We start from the raw sequence: 27602 nt of genomic DNA, 5'->3' as shown, positions 1-27602 counted from the left end.
AAGAGCAGACATCAAGCATGAATTCAAATAAGTGCAGCTTGAAACAGACCTGTGTCACTCTGAGGAAAACCAAGGTGACTGGACTTGGTACAAACCTGAAATTGAGAACAAATTGGCCAGGGCAGGTTAAGGGTGCTGTCTGAGCAATTTCACCGAATCAGAGAATGGTTACGGCACAGAAGTAGGCCATTCGGCCCATCAAGCCCGTGCCGGCTCTCTGCAAGAGCAACTCAAGCCTTTGTTACCTCTAGACTCGAATGTTCCAGTGCTCCCCTGACTGACTTCCCATAATTTGGGGCTAGACAAACAAAACCAGCATTACAAAGAACACATTTGCGCCACATTGTTTGTACTGATTCATGCTGAAATAGTTAGAAAATGTTTAACTTATCCCATGTTTTTGGCAGTACATGTACTAGCGTGTCTGGGCCCCAAGCACTGGAATTCCCTCCTTAAACCTCTCCGCCTCGCTCCCTCTCTCCTCCTTTGAGACCCTCCTTAAAACCTACCTATTTGACCAAACTTTTGATCATCTGTCCTAATATCTCCTTATGTGGTTCGGTGTCAAATTTTGTTTGGTAATCGCTCCTGTGAACATACGAATTAGGAGCAGGAGTGGGCCCCTCGACCCCTCGAGCCTGCTCCGCCATTCAGTAACATCATGGCTGATCCGATTACTCCACATTCCCGCCTACCCCCGATAACCTTTCACCCCCTTGCTTATCAAGAATCTATCTACCTCTGCCTTAAAAATATTCAAAGACTCTGCTTCCACCGCCCTCTGAGGAAGAGAGTTCCAAAGACTCACCACCCTCTGTGAGAAAAAATTTCTCCTCATTTCTGTCTTAAATGGGCGACCCCTTATTTTTAAACAGTGGCCCCCTAGTTCTGGATTCTCCCACAAGAGGAAACATCCACCCCGTTCAGACCCCTCGGGAACTTTTATGTTTCAATCAAGTCACTTGAAGCGCCTTGGGACGTTTCACCAATGTTAAAGGCGCTATATAAATGCAAGTCGTTGTTGATGTGTATATATTCACATGTGGGGCAAGTGCTTTGCTACTACTCGGAAGCAGCTTCCACTGCCTTTGGGACTTGTCCTGCTTCATTGTGGTACCCGGGCAGCAAGTCGTTTGACCCACTTGTTGCAGAATGATTGCCATGGGGGCGGCGAATCACGCGCCATATTCACAAGCCAGTTGGGGTCACAAGTCGTCGTTCATGGGTGTTCATTTTTTTTGTGTATTGCAGGTTTCCAAGGTGTAGCCCGGGAGCGAGCGTCTGATGATCACGTCCGGCGAGGAACCTGAGCAGTTATCTTTCTGGGTGAGGCGGAAAGGGCAGTGCTGGTTTCTTCAGGATGGCCGGTGACCCCCCCCCGTGTCTGTGACGCCCAGCCAAGTGCCAATTGACGCCTGAAAGTTGGAGCGGGGGGGGAGGGGGGCGGCGGCGGCGGGGAGAAAGGACGAGCACCAGCCCGAGAGCGATGGGACTGTTCTGCCATGGTCACGTAGAATAAATGGCCGTTAATGAGGAGCGTATTACCGCTTGCTGCTGCTGGTTGTCACTGCTGTTGCGCGGACCTCTCTCGGACTCATTCACCTTCTCCGAGGCTCGGGCCACCCAGCGCTCACCATGGTAAACTTTTGGAAGTTTGTACGGAATTTTCGGCCGCTTGAGCTGCACCGGTTGATCTTGTTGCTGATCGCCTTTAGCTTGATCTCCATGTGTTTCTTGGCGTATTACGTGACCAACAGCCCGAAGATTAAGGAGGCCCTGCCCTTGCCCATCAGCGACTGCAACAGTCAGCACAGAATGTCGCTGCCGCCGCAGTCTCTCCGGCGCTTCGTACCCTCGGTGGACACATCGAGGACTGACCCCGTGGTCTTGGTTTTTGCCGAAAGTATTTATTCTCAGTTGGGACAAGAAATCGTGACCATTTTGGAATCCAGCCGCTTTAAATATAGGACAGAAATAGCCCCGGGGAAAGGGGATGTGCCAACCTTAACAGAGAAAGATCGGGGCAGGTACGCCCTCATTGTATATGAAAACATTCTGAAATATGTGAACCTGGATGCCTGGAACAGGGAGCTGCTAGATAAATACTGTATCGAGTACAGCGTCGGAATTATTGGTTTCTTCAAAGCCAACGAGAACAGTTTGCTCAGCGCACAACTCAAGGGTTTCCCTCTGTACCTGCACTCGAACCTTGGCTTGAAGGACTACCACATCAACCCCAACGCCCCGCTGCTTTACGTGACGCGAGCCAACGAGGCGGAGCACGGCCCCCTGCCAGGCGACGACTGGACCGTCTTTCAGTCCAACCACAGCACCTACGAGCCGGTCCTCCTGGCCAGCACCAAGTCGGCAGAGTTCATCCCCCACCTCAGCACCCACAAGGCGCTGCACGCCACGGTGGTCCAGGACCTGGGATTGCACGACGGCATCCAGAGGGTCTTCTTCGGCAACAACCTCAACTTCTGGCTGCACAAGCTGATCTTCGTCGACGCCATCGCCTACCTGGCGGGCAAACGCCTCTGCCTGCCCCTGGACCGCTACCTCCTGGTGGACATCGACGACATCTTTGTGGGCAAGGAAGGGACCAGGATGAAAGTCTTGGATGTTGAGGTAAGCAGTCCCAAACGTGCTGTATTTTCACTGAATCATGCAATGACACAGCACAGAAGGAGGCCATTCAGTCCGTTGATACTGAAAACAAACTGTCCAATTTGTCCCAATCGCTCCCCTGCTTTTTCCACCATAGCCCTGCCAATTTTTTTTCTCCTTCAAGTATTTACCAATTCCCTTTTGAAAGTTATTATTGAATCTGCTTACCCCAACCTATCAGGCAGCCCATTCCAGATCACAAAACTCGCTGCGTTTAAAAAAAAAAAAGTCTCCTCATGTCGCCTCTGGTTCTTTTGCCAATTGCCTTAAATGTTAAAGCCGGATTCAAATTCTTAAACTGCCATGGTGGGATTTGAACTCGCGTCCCCTGGATTATTGGTCCAGTAGCATAACCGGTACAGTAGCAGACCCACTCCCCATGGTGCCTTTCAGGGTGGGTTGATTGGGAATGACTTATTTGGACCGATGTGAAATTTTAAATCGGCCCCAGAAAACGTTGCACATCCAGCTTTAAGTACTGAAACGTGAAACTTTGATGCTTAAAAACAAATTATGTTGATAAATGATCGTTTTATTAATATTTCAATCAAACGAGGCTCTTCTCAGCAGGACATTACGGATTCAGCGGCTCGATTATCTTCCTTTTGAAGATCGTGCTTGAATTTTTAGAACATGTGTCGCATTTAGATTCATTAAATAGCTTCAGAGAAACTTGCAGCACAGGAGGAGGCCATTCGGCCCGTCGTGCCTGTGCCGGCTCTTTGAAAGAGCGGTCGCGCATGGCCCCACATCCCTGCTTTTCTTCGGTTGATGTCTTGCCGATATACTTTGTGCAGCAGGTGGGATTCCACCGATTGAAATTATATTTACCTTAAAGATTGCACAGTTTTAAATACTACACAAGACTATTGCCTGTCTTTCCTTATCATAATGTTATGTTCAAAAATGTAAGGGCGTTGATATTACAGCAGTTAGTGCATCTACAAGATACACTGCAGCAACTCGCCAAGGCTCCTTCGGCAGCACCTCCCAAACCCGCGACTTCCCCCACCTAGAAGGACAAGGGCAGCAGGCGCATGGGAACACCACCACCTCCAAGTACCCCTCCAAGTCACACACCACCCTGACTTAGAAGTATATTGCCGATCCTTCATCGTCGCTGGGTCAAAATCCTGGAACTCGCTCCCTAACAGCACTGTGGGAGCACCTTCACCACACGGACTGCAGCGGTTCAAGGCGGCGGCTCACCACCACCTTCTCGAGGGCCACTAGGGATGGGCAATAAATGCCGGCCTCACCAGCAACGCCCACATCCCATAAACGAATAATAAAAACACCGATAATTAAAACTCTCAGAAGCCATCAGCTCATTTTAAAATTTTCGGTCACAAGTTCCTGCACGGCCTACAGTAAGAGAAAGTAGCAGCTGATGGGTTCTGGCAGCCTTCAGTCCACCTTCCAATTGGCCTGCTTTGTTGTTAGTGACGACCTCCAATCCCAGTGGCAAAAGCTGATTGTTCTTGTGAAACGCGGACAAGCTGATTTGGGCCAAAATGCCGAGTCCGTTAAAATGCTAACGGCTGACATTTATTGAATCCCAGCATTCACACTCGACCGACATTCTGAAATTTAGATTTTTTTTTTTTTACGTCCCACCCTACTGTAGATTAACAGTGACATGACTCAGTCATTCATGAAAGAAAGACTTATGAAATAATACTGAGCGGCCTGCGGGTGGCACTGTCCAGGGAGAGTATAAATACTCAGGCACGGGCCCAGCTTGCGTAGGACATTCTTAACAGGAACTAGTGAAGGACACAACTAGACCTCCATGTTGTAAAACAGTTGATTAAAGCTTTGTTTACACTTAGACCAAGTGCCTAGTAGTTTTCTTACGTCAAACAGTAAGCCAGAGAAACAAATCTTCCCACTTAAGAAGCAATGTCTTTCAGAGAGCTAAATGTTGCTTTCTTTCATAGCATCATACAGCACAGAAGGAGGCCATTTGGCCCATTGTGCTTGTGCCAGCTCTTTGAAAGAGCTCTCCAATTAGTGACACTCCCCTGCGCTTTCCCCACAGTCCTGCAGGTTGATGCATGTTACATAGAAAAATAGGAGTCGGAGTAGGCCCTTCGCGCCTGCTCCGCCATTCAATATGATCATGGCTGATCCTCTATCTCAATACCATATTCCCGCTCTCTCCCCATTCCCCTTGATGCCTTTTGTGTCTAGAATTCTATCTATCTCCTTAAATATATTCAGTGACTTGGCCTCCACAGCCTTCTGTGGTAGAGAACTCCACAGGTTCACCAGCCTCTGAGTGAAGAAATTTCTCCTCATCTCAGTCCTAAATGTCCTACCCCATATCCTGAGACTGTGACCCCTCGTTCTAGACCCCCCCCCCCCCCCCCCCAGCCAGGGGAAACATCCTTCCTGCATCCAGTCTGTCTAGCCCTGTTAGAATTTTATATGTTTCAATGAGATGTTGCAGGATTGCTGTAGCTTCCTCAATATTTGCACCCTCCACCCCCACCAGAGCAGGTTTTAAAGGCAATTCTTTATTTAAAATGCAAGTTATTTGAAACTATTACACTTGGGATACAGTAGAATCGGGATATACAGGAAACTCTTTATTATACGGGACCGGCGTGGTGCCGGTTTATCAAAAAGTCCGGATTACAGAGAGGTATAGTTTAAAAGGTACGAGAGCCCCGTACACAGCAACAAATCCAGGCTTCCCTGTTGCTTAGCAACATGTGCAGGAACTCCAGTTACACAGCCACAGATCCAGGAACTGCCACTAATATGAAGTAAAACTTACCTGAACCTACTCCTGGATTTTGCCGGTTAACAGAGATTTCTGGTTATTTAGGTGCCGGTAAATCGAGAGTTTCCTGTAGTGAATACTCCAGCTTCTGTTTAAGAGTATTATTTTACATAGAATGCACATTTTGAACAGGTTGAAAAATGACTTGGGACTGCCAGAATAATCGCCAGTCGTTTACTTTGCGTAACTTGCCCCCAGGCAAGTTTTCCAGACGACTCTTTAATATGCAAGTTATTTGAAACTATTACAGACACAGTGCTCTGCAGGGAGGACGGTGACGGCTTGGCAGTGCGTCCCTTGCGACATCATCTTGAAACGTACAATAGAGGCAAGAGCATTTTTTTGGAATGGGGGAAGGGAAGGTGGGAGCGAAAAGCCGGCGTGGAGGGAAATTCCACTGAAACGTTACCTCCCGCAGTCAATGATCCCGCGACTTTTTTTTCCCCTGCGCGGCCGCCGCTGGTGAACGGCCTGCGCGGGACCTCGCGATTGACCCGCAGTGGCTTCTCATCTCTCTCTCTCGCTTTTCTCTCTGTTTGCCCTTTGGCCATTTTCCTCCGTCCCTTTTAATGTTTCTCTCATTTCCTCCTTTTCCGGACTACTGAGTGTCAGCCAGTTGGTCAGTGGGTAGCACTCTCTCTCTCTCTCTCTCTCTCTCTCTCTTTCTCGCCTCGGAGTCAGAAGGTTGTGGGTTCAAGTCCCACTCCAGAGACTTGAGCACAACAATCTAGGCTGACACTCCAGTGCAGTACTGAGGGAGCGCTACACTGTTGGAGGTGCCATCTTTCAGATGAGATGTTAAACCGAGGGCCCGTCTGCCCCCTCAGGTGGACGTAAAAGATCACTATTTCGAAGAAGAGCAGGGGGAGTTATCCCCGGTGTCCTGGGGCCAATATTTATCCCTCAATCAACATAACAAAACACAAGATTATCTGGTCATTATCACATTGTTGTTTGTGGGAGCTTGCTGTGCGCAAATTGGTGTTACCCACATTACAACAGTGACTACATTTCAAAAAGTACTTAATTGACTGTAAAGCCCTTCGGGACATCCGGTGTTCGTGAAAGGCGTTATAGAAATGCAAGTCTTTCTTACTTCCTTTCTTCTTTTCAGCGGCATTCTTTTGTTTCTGGTTATCTCTTCCTTTCCTTCCGATTGGTCTGTTATTTTTCCCCCTGATGTAAAAAGACTACTGAGCACTTGGTTTGAGTATAAAACAAGGCTTTAATCAACTGTTTCACAACCATGAGATTCTAGTTACATCGCTAGTTCCTGGTTACAAACACGTCCTGAGCAAGCTGGGCCCACACCCGAGTATTTATACTCCTTGGACGGCGCCACCAGCTGGCCGCCCAGTGTTACTTCATGAGTCATTTCTCCATGAATGATAAGATTCCTGCCCCCCCCCCCCTCCTGTTTTTTTTGAGGCCTACAAGCAGCAGGGTTGAACGTATTCCTGGCGGTTTCGTCACGTGATCCTCCGCCTCCGGAGTGGTTCTTGACCCCCCCCCCCCCCCGACGACCTTCTGCCTCAGAGGCGAGAACGCGACCCGCTGCTCCACGGCTGACACTCCTGTACTCCGGATACGGGAGAATCCGGATATCATAACTGGGTTGGCTGGTATCCTGAATGGTCACTGTAACCATCAGATTATTGTAAGCATGTCACGCTGCCTGCTACGCTGCTGTACAGTGCAGCACATTACCGACTTCTGCTTTTCAAACATCTGATTAATCAGCAGCTCAGCCCCTCCTCTTCAATAACAACAACAACTTGTATTTATATAGCACCTTTAACGTAGCAAAACGTCCCAAGGCGCTGCACAGGAGTATTATAAGACTAAAAATTTGACACCGATCCACATAAGGATAAATTAGGGCAGGTGACCAAAAGCTTGGTCAAAGGGGTAGGTTTTAAGGAGCGTCTTAAAGGAGGAGAGAGAGGTAGCGAGGCGAAGAAGTTTGGGGAGGGAATTCCAGAGCTTAGGGCCGAGGCAACAGAAGGCACGGCCACCAATGGTTGAGCGATTATAATCAGGGATGCTCAAGAGGGCAGAATTAGAGGAGCGCAGATATCTCGGGGGGTTGTGGGGCTGAAGGAGATTACAGAGATAGGGAGGGGCGAGGCCATGGAGGGATTTGAAAACAAGGATGAGAATTTTGAAATCGAGGCGTTGCTTTACCAGGAGCCAATGTCGGTCAGCGAGCACGGGGGAGATGGGCGAACGGGACTTGGTGTGAGTTAGGACACGGGCAGCCGAGTTTTGGATAAACTCAAGTTTACGTAGGGTAGAATGTGGGAGGCCAGCCAGGAGTGTGTTGGAATAGTCAAGTCTAGAGGTAACAAAGGCGTGGATGAGGGTTCCAGCAGCGGATGAGCTGAGGCAAGGGCGATCCTGTCGTGCAGATTTCCAGCAGTCGCAGTACTTTGTCTTTAGTTGCAGCCTTGACGTGCCTGCAGGGCTAATCTGGTACACAACTGCAATAAGAGGGACTGATGCCAATAATTAAGGATAATGAAAGCTCGGAGGGTATTGCCGATGTAGTCGTCACCTGTGCATTAATTACTGCCTTTGTAGCTTATTGCTAATTTGACTTAAATGAGAAAAAATGCTGGGGAAATTTGTTGCACCAAGTTACATCGCTGTTTCCCTCTCTGACAAATTTAAAAACGCGCACGCACAAGTGAATCCTGTACTTGCTTTATGGAAATGTGCTGACAGTTTATAATCCACTTTCACACAGTCCTGCTAATTCAATCCCTCACCCCACCGAGAATTCCTTAAACACTGCAAATGCAGAAAATCAGGAGCGAATTAGTACTTTATAGAATGACATGCAATTTACAGCACAGAAACAGGCCATTCGGCCCAACTGGTCCGTGCCGGTGTTTATGCTCCACACGAGCCTCCTCCCACCCCTCTTCATCTCACCCTATCAACGCAGCTCTCTATTCCTTTCTCCCTCATGTGCTTATCGAGCCTCCCCTGAAATGAATCTCTGCTATCCGCCTCAACCACTCCCTGTGGTAGCAAATTCCACATTCTCACCACTCTCTGGGAAAGAAGTTTCCCCTGAATTCCCTATTGGATTTATTAGTGATTGTCTTATATTTATGGCCCCTAGGTTTGGCCTCCCCCACACAAGTGGAAACATCTCTACGTCTACCCTATCAAAACCTCTCAATTTTAAAGACCTCGATCAGGTCACCTCTCAGCCTTCTCTTTTCTAGAGAATAGTGCCTCAGCCTGTTCAGTCTTTCCTGATAGTTGTACCCTTCATAATTACAGCGCCTGCTCTCGATTTGAACCGGTTTTAATTTGGCATAAAAGTGCAGAAACATTTAATAAAAGGATTTAGATGCCCAGCCAAACTTTGCCATCCAGAGATGAAGAATTGAGCAGTTGACCTTAAACATTCACTCCCTCCACCACCGGCGCACCGTGGCTGCAGTGTGTACCATCTACAAGATGCACTGCAGCAACTCGCCAAGGCTTCTTCGGCAGCACCTCCCAAACCCGCGACCTCTTCTACCTAGAAGGACAAGGGCAGCAGGCGCATGGGAACACCACCACCTCCAAGTTCCCCTCCAAGTCACACACCATCCCGAATTGGAAATATATCGTCGCTGGGTCAAAATCCTGGAACTCCCTCCCTAACAGCACTGTGGGAGCACCTTCACCACACGGACTGCAGCGGTTCAAGAAGGCGGCTCACCACCACCTTCTCAAGGGCAATTAGGGATGGGCAATAAATGCCGGCTTTGCCAGCGATGCCCACACCCCTGGAACGAATAATTAAAAAAAAAAAAAAATCAGGATGGGACAATTCTGAGCACCAGGTCACCACTTAGTACATTTTTGCTTTTCAATTGGAAAGGTTGTCATCTGAATTGCGATCAGGAATCAAAGCGCGCTTGGGGTAGGCTCCCCTTGAACAGGGTGGAGTTGTGTTTCTGTGAGCTATTTAACACGTGCGCCGTTCCCTGTGCGAATTATTCCGCTGCCCTTCCTTTTAATTGCCATCGTTGCCCTTGAAACAGGCATTCGCCAGTAAAACTTCCATATAATGTTCCCACGATTATAGTTTTGCTTCTCCAACGATGCTCAGGAACTTCCAAACAAATGGCACCTTTATTGCTGCCACTTTGATCTCCGGGTTAATCACGCTGCATCTCACTTAACGCCATCCGTGTTTTCAATAATAAGTAGCTGCTACAATGTGAATGTTAAAAGATTATCGCGGGTAGTTACTGAGTGATCCGAAATTAAATGTGGATCACAACTCTCGGAGCTAATTAACTCAGGGGTTGGGGGTGCTGCATAGAATTTACAGCACAGAACCAGGCCATTCAGCCCAATGGGTCTGTGTTGACGTATCTGCTCCCTTCCATGTGTTTAACCTTGAAACAGAGAGTGGTTAGACTGTGGAACTCGCTACCACAAGGAGTGGTTGAGGCGACTAGCATAGATGCATTTCAGGGAAAGCTAGATAAGCACGTGAGAGAGAAAGGATATGTTGATGGGGTGAGAGGAAGAAGGGTGGGAGGAGGCTCATGTGGAGCATAAACACCGGCACAGACCTGGTGGGCCGAAAGGCCTGTTTCTTTGCTGTACGTTCGATGTAATAAATATTACTTTTATGTCGACTTTTTTTGCCGAAATAGTTCCGTAAAAGGATGCTGCATCTACACGTATAACGTTGGTTATTCCCAGAAGCTGGACAGCAGCCTCCGAAAGGGTTTTAACTTTGCGCCTCTGATAGGTGGGCTAGCAAGTTGTGAGGAGGACACAGAGTCTGCAAAGGGATATAGAGAAGTTAAGTGAGTGGAGCAAACATTTGGCAGAAGGAGTACAATGTGGGAAAATGTGAGGTTATCCACTTTGGAAGGAAGAATGAAAAAGCAAATTATTATTTAATTGGAGAGAGACTACAAAATGTTGCGGTACAGAGGGATCTGGGGGACCTCGTACACGAAACACAATGGGGTCGATTTTGCCGAACCTGTCGGGAAGAAGGCGGGACTTCCCCTTTCGGGTTTTTGACCCGCCTACTTCGACCTCCGGCCAATTGGCGTGATTTTCCCTTGCTTGACCTTGTTGAGCCCGCCCAACGGGCTCAGCAGGCCAATTAAGGGCCACCCGGCAACAGGTGACGTCACAGACTGAAATTTCATCTGTCAAGAGTTCCTGACCGATGAAATATCAGTGTCTCACAGCTGTTTGAAGCTGTGAAACACTGACACTCTGAGTTCTAAGCTGAGTCATTCTGCACAGACTCAGTTAGAACTCTTACCGGCACTCAAAGCTGAAGGCTGTCACTTTTGACAGATCGCAGCCGTTCAGCTTTAAGTGCCGGCTGAGTGATTGTCTCCCGACGGCTACAGGAAGAAAGGCTGTTAAGGTAAGTACAGGTAAGTAAAAGTTCTTTACACACTTTAGACACACCAAACACACTTACCTTTGCACTCATGCACCCATCACTCACCTGAGCGCCGACACCACGACCCCTCCAACTCCTTCAACCCGATGGCCCGCCTGCTCTAACCTGGCGTGGTTTGGAGCTGTCGGGAAACCCACACGAAACCCCTCAAAATAGGGATTAGGCTAAAAACTACCTGTTAACTAACAGGCAGTTAATTGGCACTAATCCCTTCCCGCCTGGTTTCGGCGGGTCCCTGTGCGGGGCGGGTACCCGCCGCCCCTGAAACTTACGTGGGCGGGATGGTGTCGGGACCCCCAAAGTCGGGATTTCCCCCCGACACGCCTGAAACCCCGCCTGACGGCTCCCCGAAAATCTAGCCCAAAAAGTTAGCATGCAGGTACAGCTAGTAATTAGGAAGGCTAATGGAATATTGGCCTTTATTGCAAGGGGTATGGAGCATAAAAGTAGAGAAGTTTTGATGCAACTTTACAGGGCGCTGGTGAGACCACACCTGGAGTACTGCGCACAGTTTTGGTCTCCATATTTAAGGAAGGATATACTTGCATTGGAGGCAGTTCAGAGAAGTTTCATGAGGTTGATTCCGGAGATGAAGGGGTTGACGTATGAGGAAAGGTTGAGCAGGTTGGGCCTATACTCATTGGAGTTTAGAAGAATGAGAGGTGATCTTATTGAAACATGTAAGATTCTGAGGGGATTGACAGGGTGGATGCTGAGAGGATGTTTCCCCTAGTGGGGGTATCTAGAACTAGGGGGCATAGTTTCAGAATAAGGGGTTGTCCATTTAAGACGGAGATGAGAAGGAATTTCTTCTCTGAGGGTCGTGAATCTTTGGAATTCTCTACCCCAGAGAGCTGTGGAGGCTGGGTCAGTGAATATATTCAAGGCGGAGATTGACAGACGTTTGAACTACAGGGGAGTCGAGGGTTATGGGGAGCGTGCGGGAAAGTGATGTTGAGGCCAAGAGCAGATAAGCCATGATCTTATTAAATGGCGGAGCAGGCTCGAGGGGCCGATTGTCCTCCTGCTCCTATTTCTTATGTGCTTATGAAGCCTGCCTTCACCGCAGGGCTCATCAGCGCTAATTGTCAGTGTAGTATGATTATGTGCCGCCGTTACTCAAAGACAGACGGGAAACGTTCGCTCCCGTTAAACTTCGGTCAACCTTGCGAGAGCAGAGCTCGTTAGGAACCTCGAGTTTAACCCAATCCGTTGAAACAGAGCTGGAGAGAACGTCCGGTATTCCGGCGCTGTGTTAACGCAGACTCCGAACACCAGAATTCCACACATCGGCGCGTCGAAGAAGAAAAACCGAAGCTTTACATTCGCGACAACCCCTTCAAAACTTCGGAAAAGATTCCTACCGGCAGAAAACGAATCACAATAATGGGGAAGTACGGATGGAAGTGAAGGAATAATCATTCATCTTCATCGCACCCGATCAGCATTTGTCAGTTTGCATGTCCAGTGCTCCCTTCTCTTGTGTTTCATATCTTGCATATTAAGAGACATCAATCAATGATTGAGAATTTGCATCAGAGAATTTGTGTCAAAAAAGGTATTGACATGAATCAGTCATTCATGAAAGAAAGACTTATGAAATAATACTGAGCGGCCTGTGGGTGGCGCTGCCCAGGGAGAGTATAAATACTCGGGCACGGGCCCAGCTTGCGCAGGACATTCTTAACAGGAACTAGTGAAGGACACAACTAGACCTCCATGTTGTAAAACCGTTGATTAAAGCTTTGTTTAATGCTTAGACCAAGTGCCTAGTAGTTTTCTTACATCAGGGTTTATAACCATTTATTTTGGCAGCAGACTGATGAAATCTGTAGATATTAAATAGAAACATAGAAACATAGAAACATGTTTCTATTTAATAGAAGCAGCTTTGGCCACTGGTCTAGTTTTTGATTTTAGCCAGATGGGGCAGGGACGACCACAGCTAACCTCCGTAATCCTAGGGTAAGGCGAGGGGACGAAAATGGCACCAGCTTTCTGCTTCTGATTGCGACTCAGCAGCCATGGGCTTGAAGCACGCTGGCGTGGATCTTTGGTGAGCCCAGGATTGATCTCAGCTGTACTAACAGCAGAAAATGTTGGAAACACTCAGCAGGTCAGGCAGCATCGAGGAGAGAGAAACAGAGTCGACGTTTCGGGTCGAACCCTGAGGGTTCGACCCGAAACGTCGACTCTGTTTCTCTCTCCTCGATGCAGCCTGACCTGCTGAGTGTTTCGAGCATTTTCTGTTGTTACTTCAGATTTCCAGCATCCGCAGTATTCTGCTATTGATTTCAAATGTGGTGCTTTCCTGGTTGAACCTCACCACCTGATCTGATATAAGAATGGTCTGGGGTACCAGAATGTGTTTGCAAGCGGAGCCAAGTGGCGACTTGGGGTGGGGGGGCGGGCGATGAGGGGGTGGGGGTTGGAGGGAAGGAATACTAGATATATGGCGCCATGCTAGGTCAATGGCATACAGTAACAACTGAGGGAAGTGCAGGAGATTGGGGCACTGGTGGGAGAGTAAAATGGATAATCTGGGGCTTGAAGACTATAATGCTTTGAATATTTATAAAGGTAAGAAAGACTTACATTTATATAGCGCCTTTCACGACCACCGGACGTCTCAAAGCGCTTTACAGCCAATGAAGTACTTTTGGAGTGTAGTCACTGTTGTAATATTTATGTCACTTGTCAATCTCCTGCGATGATGTGCACAGTGAATGAAGACAAAGGTGTAGTCTTGGTGACGCAGGGTTAGAGGGCGGGGTATAATTGGGCCAAAATATGCAGACCTTTAAAGACAAACATTCCGTCCTTATTTTTGTACAATACACATATGGACAGTGGGCTGAGGAAGATGTAATAAATGTCCGCCTTAATGTGCCAGCCTTGGTTACGTGGTAGCGCTCTCACCTCTGAGTGGATTTAACCCCCGTTGACCGGGTAATCCAGGCTGACACTCCAGTGCAGTACTGAGGGAGTGCAGTAATGTCAGGGGCATCGTCTTTGGATGAAACGTTAAACCGAGAGCCCGTCTGCCCTCTCAGGTGACCAATATTTAGCCCCCATCCAACATCACTAAAGCAGATTATCTGGTCATTATCTCATTGCTGTTTGTGGGAGCTTGCTGTGCACAAATTGGCTGCCGCGTTTCCTACATTATAACAGTGACTACACTTCAAAATTACCTCATTGGCTGTAAAGAGCTTTGGGACGTCCTGAGGTCGTGAAAGAGGCAATATAAATCCAAATTCTCTTTTAAATGCGAAAGAAAATATACAGTCTGGTGTAACTGCAAACTAGAAGTTATAAGAACATAAGAATTAGGAGCAGGAGTCAGCCATTCGGCCCCTCGAGCCTGCTCCGCCATTCAATAAGATCATGGCTGATCTTCGACCTCAGCTGCACTTTCCCGCCCGATCCCCATCAATGTTCCCCGCTCGCTGCTTGTTCCCCGCGCGGCATGCTTCCTTTAATGCGCAGTCCCTTTAAATTTTTGGCGTGCGTGGTATTTACAATGGAAACGCCGGCGAGTGGCCTGTGCGGGACCTTTCCCATTACTGCGTGGCCGTGCAGCATTGATCTCCATATCCCTTGATTCCCCTAGACTCCAAAAATCAATCTATCTCTGTCTTGAATACACTCATCGACTGAGCATCCACAGCCCTCTGGGGTAGAGAATTCCAAAGATTCACCACCCTCTGAGTGAAGAAATTCCTCCTCATCTCAGTCCTAAATGGTCAACCCCTTATCCTGAGACTGTGCACCCCCCCCCCCCCCCCCCCCCCAAGTTCTAGAGTCTGCAGCTGGCCCTTGTGGATGAATGCCGAACGTATTTATATGGCGTTCCTTTGCCTGGGGATGAATTTACTACATTAAAGGCGTTATATAAAGGCATGCTGTTTAAGCGTAGGAATGTCGTACAAACACGTTAAGCCTTCATCTGTTCGAATCATAAAACGCTCCAGGACAGGAACAGGGCACTTGGACACTGAGTCTGTACCATAATCCCACTCTCCTGCTCGCTCCCCGTCCTCTTTTTTTTAATATTCCTCTTTTTTTTTTCAAGCAACAATTTAAATCCCTTTTAAAATAATTTACCGACCCAGCTTTGACAACAGCTTAATCTCGGCAACAGCCATTTCCAGGATTATGCATCTTAGCTACTTTGTACAGAAAAGCCAAAACAAAAATATATATTCTCAAATCAAAAACCTGATGGGGCCATGCCCCAGGTTGGAGAAGCTGGATTTGTTTCATTAGAGCAAAGGAGGTTGAGGGGTGATTTGATCGAGGTGTACAAGATTATGGCGGGTTTGGATAGGCTAGACGGGGAAAGGCCGTTCTCACTAGTTGATGGTACAAGGACTAGGGGTCACAGAGTTAAGGTTTTGGGCACGAGATACAGGAGGGATGTGAGGGAAAACTTTTTTATGCAGCGAGTGGTGAGGACCTGGAACTGGCTGCCGACGGAAGTGGTGGAAGCGGAGACACTCGATGTTTTCAAGGGGAGACTGGATAGGCACTTGAGGGAAATAAACTTGCAGGGCTACGGGGGAGAGAGCGGGGGAATGGGACTGACTGGATTGCTCTACAGAGAGCCGGCACGGACTCGATGGGCTGAATGGCCTCCTTCTGTGTCGTTATGACTCTGTCAGTACCTGTGTTATTTATACTTTGAAGATTGGCTCCCGGTTCTTTGTTACACAGTCAGTCGAGTAAAGCAATTGGTTTTTTTTTACCCCAGAAGGGAACAGCACTTAGGGAGAATGAATGACAGCAATTGATTTCTGACTCTGTCTGCCAGGGCTGGCAGTGACTTTGTTGGAGTGTTGTTTACGGCAAGCTATGTGAATGTTGCCTTGTTGCTTCAGAAGGGAAAAGAGCGATTAACATTTATGTGGGCTTTGTTGTAAACACAACGTAATGGATGTCACCCTGCATAACACTTCAACAGAGAGTAAAGCCCTAGAACAGTCTTCCAATTTAGTGTTTTTCGGAGGGGAGTAGATTAAAGCTGAGCGGCAGTCATTTCTCTTTCTTGCTCCAGTTTCCCCCCCCCCCAGCTTCTGGCAGGGAACTGGTTTGAAGTGCGTATCGTGTTTGCACTTGCCAACTCTGGGTGGACGTATTCTTGGCAGTTTCATCATAGAAACATAGAAAAATAGGAGCAGGAGTCGGCCATTCGGCCCTTCGAGCCTGCTCCGCCATTCAATATGATCATGGCTGATCCCCTATCTCAATACCATATTCCCGCTCTCTCCCCATACCCCTTGACGCCTTTAGTGTCTAGAAATCTATCTATCTCCTTCTTAAATATATTCAGTGACTTGGCCTCCACAGCCTTCTGTGGTAGAGAATTCCACAGGTTCACCACCCTCTGAGTGAAGAAATTTCTCCTCATCTCAGTCCTAAATGACCTACCCCATATCCTGAGACTGTGACCCCTCGTTCTAGACCCCCCCCAGCCAGGGGAAACATCCTCCCTGCATCCAGTCTGTCTAGCCCTGTCAGAATTTTATACGTTTCAATGAGATCCCCTCATTCTTCTAAACTCTAGTGAATACAGGCCTAATCGACCCAATCTCTCCTCATACAACAGTCCTGCCATCCCAGGAATCAGTCTGGTGAACCTTCACTGCACTCCCTCTATGGCAAGTATATCCCTTCTTAGGTAAGGAGCCCAAAACTGCACACACTACTCCAGGTGTGGTCTCACCAAGGCCCTGTATAACTGTAGTAAGACATCCTTGCTCCTGTACACTCATCCTCTTGCAATGAAGGCCAACATACCATTTGCCTTCCTAACTGCTTGCTGCACCTGCATGTTTGCTTTCAGTGACTGGTGTACAAGGACACCCAGGTCCCTCTGTACATCAACATTTCCCAATCTATCACTATTTAAATAATACTCTGCCTTTCTGTTTTTTCTACCGAAGTGGATAACTTCACATTTATCCACGTTATACTGCATCTGCCATGTATTTGCCCATTCACTCAACTTGTCTAAATTGCCTTGAAGCCTCTTTGAATCCTCTTCACAACTCAAAATCCCACCTAGTTTCGTGTCGTCAGCAAACTTGGAAATATTACATTTGGTTCCCTCATCCAAATCATTGATATATATTGTGAGTAGCTGGGCCCAAGCACTGATCCCTGCGGTACCCCACTAGTCACCGCCTGCCACCCCGAAAAAGACCCATTTATTCCTACTCTTTGTTTCCTGTCTGTTAACTAATTTTCAATCCATGCCAGTGTATTACCCCCAGTCCCATGTGCTTTCATTTTGCACACTAACCTCTTATGTGGGACTTTATCAAAGGCCTTCTGAAAATCCAAATACACCACATCCACTGGTTTTCCTTTATCTATTCTACCAGTTACATCCTCAAAAAACTCCAGTAGGTTTGTCAAACAAGATTTCCCTTTCATAAATCCATGTTGACTTTGTCTAATCCCATTGATATTTTCTAAGTGTCCTGTTATCACATCCTTTATAATAGATTTAGCATTTTCCCTACTACTGATGTTAGGCTAGCCGGTCTGTAGTTCCCTGTTTTCTCTCTCCCTTTTTTAAATAGGGGGTTACATTTGCCACCCTCCAATCTGCAGGAACTGTTCCATAATCTTTAGAATTTTGGAAGATGACAACCAATGCATCCACTAATTCCATGGCTACCTCTTTTAGTACTCTGGGATGCAGATTATCAGGCCCTGGGGATTTATCGGCTTTCAGTCCCATTCATTTCTCCAGCACTATTTTTTTACTAATACTAATTTCCTTTAATTCCCCCTTCTCACTAGACCCTTGGTTCCATAGCATTTCTGGGAAGTTATTTGTGCCCTCTTCCATGAAGACAGAACCAAAGTATTTGTTTAATTGCTCTGCCATTTCCTTGTTCCCCATTATAAATTCTCCCGTTTCTGACTGTAAGGGACCTACATTTGTTTTCACTAATCTTTTTCTTTTTACATATTTGTTGAAGCTTTTGCAGTCTGCTTTTATGTTCCTTGAAAGTTTACTCTCATACTCTATTTTTCCCCTCTTAATCAATCTCTTGGTCCTTTTTTGCTTAGCTCTAAACTGCTCCCAGTCCTCAGGCTTGCTACTTTTTCTGGCAACTTTATATGACTCCTCTTTGGATCTAATACTATCCTTAATTTCTTTAGTTAGCCATGGTTGGGCCGCTTTTCCTTTTGTGTTTTTGCGCCAGAAAGGAATGTATAACTGTTGCAATTCATGCATTCGTTCCTTACTCTGACTATATAATCTGTGTCTATAGGCATCTCTCCACTTCACCTGACGAAGGAGCAGCGCTCCGAAAGCTTGTGATTTCAAATAAAACTGTTGGACTATAACCTGGTGTTGTGTGACTTCTTACATTTGTCCACCCCAGTCCAACACCGGCATCTCCACACCAATAAACAAAGGCATTCAAAGAAAATGGGAAATCATAAACACCCCATTTCTTTGCATGATTTTTCTTCGGGGTTGCTTGCAGCTGATTAATCGTTAATTCCTAGAGACGCCAGTGCAATTGGCAACCCCTGCTTGTGTTCCGAGGGTGTTCAGACCCTCGATGGTGGGTCGCTCCGTGGTTTCGGGATGGCGAATGCGATCGCAAGCCCTGGATCTTGTTTGAACATTCGTTTCATTAAATAAACCAGTCGATTAATTTTTTTTTTTAAATAGCCATTTGGATGATGTGCTTTGTGGACGGTTTTAGCAACAGGCTCCCAGTTACTGTGAAAGCTTGTTGATCTTAGAGCGCTAGGAACTGAGGGGAGACAATTAGGAAGCCCTGGGCAAATAAGCTGAAATATAAACCTGTTCAGTGGTTTACTGATATTAAAAGCCTCACACACTTGGAGTAGAAGGGTGGGAATTTGGCCTGTCAGTGCAATTATAGTTTTGCTAAGATATATTTCTAGTGTTACGTCGCTTGTTTTTAAATCAGTGATTTAGTTGTTTCACAGCTCAATTAATATTGATGGATTGTGTCAGCTCTCTGATTTATGGATTATACGAACATAATGCTAAAAATGTAAAGCCCAAGGAGGCCCTGCAGATGCACAGATGGTGGGAACACTTCCCACTTACCCAGATGGTTGGGGACAGGTGGGGAGTTGAGCTGCCAAGCTGCCGGTTACCCATGGTTACCGGTCACTCCTGGTTACCTGCTGCCATCAAACCCTCAGCTGGTCCACCAGCCGCAGATGAAGTGCCGTAACATCACGGGTGGGGGAAGGAAAACCGGAATAGTTTCCCTGGTGACCAAGGAATTCCATTGTTGTCGAGGGATTTTTTTTTTTTTATGGGATGTGGGCGTCACTGGCAAGGCCAGCATTTATTGCCCATCCCTAATTGCCCTTGAGATGTTGGTGGTGAGCTGCCTTCTTGAACCGCTGCAGTCCGTGTGGTGAAGGTGCTCCCACAGTGCTGTTAGGGAGGGAGTTCCAGGATTTTGACCCAGCGACGATGAAGGATCGGCAATATACTTCCAAGTCAGGATGGTGTGTGACTTGGAGGGGAACTTGGAGGTGGCGGTGTTCCCATGTGCCTGCTGCCCTTGTTCTTCTAGGTGGTGGAGGTCGAGGGTTTGGGAGGTTAATGCCGCCAGGGAGAGGGAGTTAAACCCCGAGGCCTCAGCTACGACAAGAGCTTTCTAAGAGCGAGATCTTCTAAGATAATTGACCAGATATAGAGAGTAACCCAAGAGCCGTACCTTCATCAGCTGCACAAGGCGGCCCAGGTTCGCCTGAAACATTGGAGGCTATTTTAACCTTACCCACTGGTCACAAGACTGACAGGATTGGGTGGGGCGCCGGATTTACACCCTGACGCAATAAAACTCACTACGCACTTGGTTTGAGTATAAAGCAAGGCTTTAATCAACTTGTTTCAGAACATGGAGGTCTAGTTGTACTTCCCTAGTTCCTTGTCTTACAAAATGTCCCTGGAAAGCTGGGCCCACACCCAAGTATTTATACTCCTTGGACGGCGCCCCCAGCTGGCCGTCCAGCGTTATTTCTTGAGTAGTTTCTTGATGATGATGAGATTTATAACACACCCTGCCCACTATCACTCTTCGTTGATATCATCAAATTAAAAAAATTCTCATCCTTGTTTTCAAATCCATCGCCCCTCCCTATCTCTATAATCTCCTCCGGCCCTAAGCTCTGGAATTCCCTCCCTAAACCTCTCTGCCTCTCTCCCTCTCCTCCTTTCAGACGTTCCTTAAAACCTACCTCTTTGACCAACCTTTTCATCATCTGCCCTACTACCTCCTTACGCGGCTTGGTTAATTTATAATCGCTCCCGCGAAACGCCTTGGGACATTTTACTATGTTAAAGGCGCTGTACAAATGCAAGTTGTTGTTGTTGTTTGATTGTGTAAAACCAGTGTTGCCCCCCCCCCCCCAATTCTGTGTGTTTCCTGCCCGGTGAGTTAGGTTCAAATTGCCCTCATCAAATTCGCTGATGCTGCCTTGCCTGACCTGCCTGATCCCCCTCCTGAAGTGAAGAGTAAACTTAGCACCGACTCCAGGAATGGCTCCCTTTACACGGAGGGTGATCAGCAGCTGAAATAACGGGGTGGGGTTGGTGGTGGAAGAGGCGGAGCGGAGGGGAGGGCTGAGGCCAGAATACTGGAGTGAGTTAAGAACTGACTGGATGCTGTAATCAGAAAATGGCCCAGTTGGTATTGTGGAACAATGAGCTCAAATGGACTGAAGAATCATTTTTCAGCTGAATCTGCCTTGAAGCCCTCTATAAGGGGGTCAGCCGTGGCTCAGTGGCGGCAGCACCCTCGCCTCTGAATCAAGTTCTGAAGGTTGTGGGTTCAAGTCCCACTCAGAGACTTGAGCTCAAAAATCTAGGCTGACACCCCAGTGCGGTGCATAGGGAGTGCCACACTGTCGGAGGTGCCGGCTTTCAGATGAGACGTTAAACCGAGGCCCTGTCTGTGCTCTCAGGTAGATGTAAAAGATCCCGTGGCCTCTATTTTGAAGAGGAGCAGGGGGGAGTTCTCCCCGGTGTCCTGGGGCCAATATTTATCCCTCAACCAACATCACTAAAAACAGATGATCTGGTCATTATCACATTGCTGTTTGTGGGATCTTGCTATGTGCAAATTGGCTGCCATGTTTCCTACATTACAACAGTGACTACACTTCAACTGTACTTCATTGGCTGTAAAGAGCTTTGGAATGTCCTGTGGTAGTGGAAGGCGCTATGTAAATGCAAGTCTTTGTTTTTATCAACTGACTATGGGGAGCAATTAGCAATGTTATGAGCGGGTTTTTTGTATGTTTGCTCAGCCAAGGTTGGTATGTTGTGGGTGGGGTGGGGGTGGGTGGTGGGGGGCTAAGGGGAGACTGTGAAAATTAATAAAAATGGCTTTTAATGTAAAAAGTGCATTTCAAAGAACAACAATACAGTTCCCAGAAAGAGTAAATGAAAATGTTGAAGTTTACATTGAAATAAAAGTACAAAAAGCGAAATACTGCGGATGCTGGAAATCTGAAATAACACCAGAAAAATGCTGGAAACACTCAGCAGGTCAGTCAGCATCGAGGAGAGAGAGAAACGGAGTCAACGTTTCAGGTCGAGGACCCTTCTTCAGAAATAAAAGTAGTTCTGCCATCTTTTTTTGTCCAGTTCCGACGAAAGGCCATCGACCTGAAACGTTAACTCTGTTTCTCTCTTCACAGATGCTGCCTGACCTGAGTATCTCCAGCATTTTCTGTTTTTATTTCAGATTTCCAGCATCTGCAGTATTTTCTTTTTGTATTGTTGTAGTTCTGCGGTCTGCTTCTCTTAATTCGAATAATCTGTTCACTTAAATTGAAATCATAGAATGATACAGCACAGAAGGAGGCCATTCGGCCCATCGTGCCTCTTGGAATTTGGTACTGAATTTGGATGATTAGCGATGATCTCATTAAATGGCGGAGCAGGCTCGAGGGGCCGAATGGCCTACTCCTGCTCCTATCTTCTATGTTTGAACGAGCTCTCCAATTAGTCCCACTCCCCCCTGCTCTTCCCCATAGCCCTGCAAATTTCTCCTTTTCAAGTATTTTATCCAATTTCCTTTTGAAAGTTACTCTTGAATTTGCTTTCGGGCCGTGCATTCCAGATTACCACAACTCGCTGCGTGAAAAAAATTCTCCTCATCTCCCCCTTGCTTTTTTTAAAATTTTAAATCTGTCTCCTCCAGTTACCGACCCTCCTGCCAGTGGAAACTGTTTCTCCCAGTCTAACTCTATCAAAACTCCTCATGATTTTGAACATCTCTAATAAATCTTCCCTTAACCGCCTCCACTCTAAGGCGAACAACCCCGGCTTGTCTAAGGGGGAAAATTCGGTATCGCCCCGTTTGGGGCGCCATTATTGGCGGTGTGCAAAGTTTAGCGCCTGGTGCTAATTAGCGCCTCCGACAGCAAACTTGGCTTTTATCGCCCCTGGAGGTGATTGGAGCGCTAAATCAGGCGCTTCACACCTGTCTTAAGGCGCAAAGGCCGAGGAGCGAGGCGCTACCTCAGAGCGCTGGCGAAGCAAGGAAAGGCAAATCAAAATTAACAGCGTTGAATCTCTCCAGAAGTCTCTCTCTCTCTCTTTCTCTCTCTCAGAATGCGTGGTGCAAAAATGTCACCAACAAAAAAAGGCAGGAAGCGGTCGCCTTTAAATAGCGCTCCCCCAGTCCCTTTCTGACAGCAAAACGCTCCCCTCAACCTGTCATTGCTAGCGGCAGGCGGTAAGGCAGGGGGCGCCACTCGATATCTGGTCCGGGGCGTTGCGCACTCGACTGACGTCACAATCTGCCGGCGCAGGAGATCGTGGCGGTAGTGTTTAGCGCCGCCGCACGATGCTTAGTTAATTTCGCGAGCGGCGCAAACATCGCCGCACCCAGCCTCCAGTTGCTTTACGCCCCAATTGGCGCCCTCTTAAGGCGCTAACAGGAGGTGCAAACAACTGCATTTTTCCCCCTAAATCTCTGAATTCCCTCATTCCTGGCACCATTCGGGTAAATCTCCCCTGAAATGTGTGGGAAACGGTCTCTTCCTCTTGCGACTATTTAATTCACATTACTGGATAATTGAAACCTTTTTCTCGAGCAGAAATGGAATTTTGAATTTACAGGAGTGGACTGTACTTGAATTTTTTACTGCCGGTTAACAGGCACCTTGGAACTCCGACGCTGATTAAAATCAGTCGTTGCCAAAATACTTCGTGAAGCCACCAGACCCAAAATATTTCCACATAATCCCTTGAAGCCGCTGATGGAGTTAATAAGTGAGACTTTCAGCGGATTTTCTTTCTGCCGAGATAGTGTTTCTGTGGCTACAAAGGGCGGCCTTCATTAGCGCGGGAGTGGGAGGGAATTCGTGTTTACCAGTGTTGATCCAACTGATGCGAGAGGAGATGACATTGGCTTTCTGGTATTTTAACTGTGCACTGCAGTCGTTTTATTTTTCCCCTCGCGATGTGGAGCCTTCCAGAAATAGCTTGTGTGTGTGTGCTGACCTTGTGAGTGAGTGGGTGGGTGAACATGGCTCATTAACAGGATGGGTCGCTGAGAGCTCAGCACTTTTTGCCTGGTACCTGGAGATGGTTCAAAATAAGAGGAAAAGACCCCATCGCTCACTGGCTCTGTGTGGGTGCGAGCCATTCTACAACAACCGCAACGTGCATTTATATGGCGCCTTTAACGTAGTAAAACATCCCCAAGGCGCATCACGGGAACGTTATAAAATAGAATTTGACACCGAGCCACAGAAGGAGATATTAGGGAAGGTGACCAAAAGCTGGGTGAAAGAGGTTGGTTTTAAGGAGCGCCTCAAAGGAGGAAAGAGAGGCGGAGAGGTTTAGGGAGGGAATTCCAGAGCTTAGGGCCTGGGCAACAGAAGGCACGACCACCAAAGATTGAGTGATTATAATCAAGGGTGCTCAAGAGGGCAGAATTAGAGGAGCGCAGATACCTCAGAGGGTTATGGGGCTGGAGGAGATTGCAGAGATAGGGAGGGGGAGAGGACATGGAGGGATTTGAAAACGAGGATGAGAATTTTATGGAAGGTAGAACGTACCAACCTTCAGAAAGACGGCTTCCTTTCCCCTTGAGCTACCTTCAGGTCGCCCTACATTCAGACCTGGTCCTACGAGAGGGAAATTGTAAGACGATAACATAAGAATTAGGAGCAGGAGCAGGCCATTCGGCCCCTCGAGCCTGCTCTGCTATTCAATAAGATCATGGCTGATCTCAACTCCACACCATCCCCCCGATCCCCATATCCCTTGATTGCCATAGGGTCCAAAAATCTAGCGATCTCAGTCTTGAATATCCTCGACTACTGAGCCTCCACAGCCCTCTGGGGTAGAGAATTCCAAAGATTCACCACCCTCTGAGTGAAGAAATTTCTCCTCATCCCAGTCCTAAATGGCCGACCCCTTATCCTGTGACGATGCCTCCTAGTTCTAGACTCTCCAGCCAGGGGAGATTAGGCAATAGATTGGGAGAAGGGGAAGTGCAATGAGACCTGGGTGTCCTTGTGCACCAGTCGCTGAAGGTAAGCATGCAGGTGCAGCAGGCGGTTAAGAAGGCAAATGGTATGTTGGCCTTCATAGCGAGAGGATTCGAGTACAGGAGCAAGGATGTCTTGCTGCAGTTGTACAGGGCCTTGGTGAGACCACACCTTGAGTATTGTGTGCAGTTTTGGTCGCCTTATCTGAGGAAGGATGTTCTTGCCATGGAGGGAGTGCAGCAAAGATTCACCAGACTGATACCTGGGATGGCAGGAATGACGTATGAGGAGAGATTGGGTCGATTGGGCTTATATTCGCTGGAGTTTAGAAGAATGAGAGGGGATCTCATTGAAACGTATAAAATTCTAACAGGACTAGACAGACTAGAGGCAGGAAGGATGTTCCCGATGGTCGGGGAGTCCAGAACCAGGGGTCACAGTCTAAGGATAAGGGGTAAGCCATTTAGGACTGAGATGAGGAGGAATTTCTTCACCCAGAGAGTGGTAAACCTGTGGAATTCTCTACCACAGAAGGCAGTTGAGGCCAATTCATTAAATATATTCAAGAAGGAGTTAGATATATTTCTTAAGGCTAAAGGGATCAAGGGATATGGGGAGAAAGCAGGGACAGGGTACTGAATTTGGATGATCAGCCATGATCGCATTGAATGGTGGAGCAGGCTCGAGGAGCCGAATGGCCTACTCCTGTTCCCATCTTCTATGTTTCTATGAAGTAGCCTCTCAGCATCTACCCGGTCAGGCCCTCTCACTCTTCTAAACTCTAGAGAATATAGACCCATTCTATTCAATCTCTCATCCCAGGAATCAATCTAGTGTTGTGTTTGAACTCCAAAAGTCTCTAACGCTAGTTTACAGCATGTTCAGGAATGATCCTGGCAGGTGAGGCGGAGTGAATGCTTGCCTTTGTTACTACAGGGTTATAGCCTATGAAACCCAGGCAGAGAGGACCTGCGGGAAGGAGGGAGGAGGACAGTAGGAGTATGTTTGTGTGTGTGTGCCAGGCCGATGTAGCAGAGCCTGGTCTCCAATCATCTTGGATCCCCTCGCCATTAGACCGAGACCTTGCTCTGTCAAGCCCGTGTGGTAGCTGATGTGCAACGGCCACCCCACGTTAAAAGAATTCACACACAGGCATCTTCCACCCTTTAAAATGAAGGTCGGGACCCTCACGGACAACCCCAACAGTGACAGAGACTGTAGGTCCCGCATTGGACTCATCAGTCACCTGAGAACTCATTTTTAGTGTGGAAGCAAGTCATCCTCGGTTCCCAGGGACTGCCTAAGAAGAAGTAAGAAGATGTATGTAACGAGCGGTTGTCTGTGCTGATGCTGCAATTTCTCAGGTTATTTGTGACTCCCCTGATTCTTGTCGTTGAAGGAGCATTTTTGTTCTGAATTTATCTCTGCCAGTTTCCTCCTCCTGATCGCATTGGCTCCTCGGTAGGGTACAGTTCACAGAGATACTCGCCCCTCCAGTACCTCACCTAAAGGTGTGAGTGTGAACAGCTATAAGTTCAAGGTGGGGAGGGGGCCTGTGAAGCAGCTCCACAGCCAAACCCTGTTCTCAGTTGACATCCACACTTGTACTTCCGGCAGAGATTGCCCAATAGCAATCGGAAACACTGGCCGATTTGACTTTATTTCCGCCCCCCCCCCCCCCCTCCAAACACCTTCCCCCTTCCTAACCCAGGGCAGTGAGACAAACTGCTGAAATCAGCTACCTGCACACAGACTGGGGATTAAACCTGGACCCTCACTGGTTTGTATGGCTCCGCTACGCTCTAAATAAACTCACCGAGACATTGCCATTCTGGTTAACTGACTGGGATGTTTCGCTAGGCTCGGATTTCAAAATTCTCATCCTTGTTTTCAAATCCCTCCATGGCCTCGCCCCTCCCTATCTCTGTAAACCTCCTCCAGCCCCACAACCCCCATGAGATATCTGCGCTCCTCTCATTCTGGCCTCTTGAGCATTCCTGATTATAATCGCTCCACCATTGGTGGCCATGCCTTCTGTTGCCGAGGCCCTAAGCTCTGGAATTCCCTCCCTAAACCTCTCCGCCTCACTACCTCTCTTTCCTCCTTTAAGACGCTCCTTAAAACCTACCTCTTTGTCCAAGCTTTTGGTCACCTGCCCTAATTTCTCCTTATGTGGTTCGGTGTCAATTTTCTTTGTCTTATAACACTCCTGTGAAGCGCCTTGGGATGTTTTACTACATTAAAGGTGCTATATAAATACAAGTTGTTGTCCAGGCTATTGCCAGCGAGGTACACGATTAAACCGCTATATCATCAGTATGGTCTGAACTAACGATCCCTGTAAGCTGCGCTTCGTTCTGCGCGACCTCTTTCTTTTAATGCGCGGTCCCTTTAAATTTCTGCGGCTGTGCGCTATTTACAATGGAAAAGCCAGAGAGTGGCCTGCGCGGGACCTTAGCAGGAACATTGCTAGCAATATAGCTCTGGGAATAAACTTTGAGCGATGTCATCTTACAAATGTTTTAATGTGTTCGCGCCAAGCTCTCTGTTTCTTTAACAGACCTGTTTAAAATCAACGGTTCAATGAATTAGTGCTTCCAATAAGACAGTGGCGGGGGGGGGGAGAAATTTGATATGAGCTCGTTAAGCCAAGGTCCCATCTGCTGGTTTAAGGGGATGTAAAAGATGCCATGGTAGTATTAAAAAAAAAAATGGCCAACATTCCTCCCTCAATCAGCGCCACCGAAAAACACATGATCTGCCACTTGTGGGGAGGGAGACCAAAACTAGGCGTCATAAACAATGTTCCCTGTAATTTCTTTTTTGGTGCGCGGGCCCTTTAACTGGCTGCGCGGCCCATTCAATTTTCCGTGCACGTGCGTGGTTATTCCCACTGTGAAGCCGGTCAACGGCCTGCGCGGGAACCTCAGACCGCAGCGGCCGTGCAGCTTAGCGGGAAAGTTAGTCATAAATATAAGATAGTCACCAATAAATCCAATCGGGAATTCAGGGGAAACTTCTATGTTTTACCCGGAGAGTGGTGAGAATGTGGAACTCGCTACCACAGGGAGTGGTTGAGGCGAATAGCAGGGATGCAGTTAAAGGGGAAGCTGAGTAAGTGCATGAGGGAGAAAGGAATCGAAGGATATGTTGATGGGGTGAGATATAGTAAGGTGG

At 47.6% G+C, this 27602-nt stretch overlaps 1 protein-coding gene and 1 long non-coding RNA gene across 2 annotated transcripts in view; one reads left to right on the top strand and one right to left on the bottom strand.

The window, feature by feature from the left end:
• The window catches only part of LOC147098634 (uncharacterized), a 679602-nt gene that overhangs the window by 492039 nt on the left and 159961 nt on the right, over positions 1-27602 (bottom strand). The window lies entirely within an intron of this gene.
• The window catches only part of ndst2a (N-deacetylase/N-sulfotransferase (heparan glucosaminyl) 2a), a 172383-nt gene that overhangs the window by 27338 nt on the left and 117443 nt on the right, over positions 1-27602 (top strand). The window contains exon 2 of the mRNA XM_085970595.1: positions 1252-2628. Coding sequence (XP_085826721.1) covers positions 1636-2628 — 993 coding nt within the window. The 5' untranslated portion in view covers positions 1252-1635. The remainder of the gene's footprint in view (positions 1-1251; positions 2629-27602) is intronic.

Source organism: Somniosus microcephalus, chromosome 29, assembly GCF_052327205.1.
Source record: "Somniosus microcephalus isolate GS21.2 chromosome 29, FLI_Smic_1.0, whole genome shotgun sequence".
Classification (NCBI taxonomy): Eukaryota; Metazoa; Chordata; class Chondrichthyes; order Squaliformes; family Somniosidae; genus Somniosus; species Somniosus microcephalus.
Note: the sequence above shows the minus strand (reverse complement) of the source record. Positions and strands in the feature narration are given on the sequence as shown.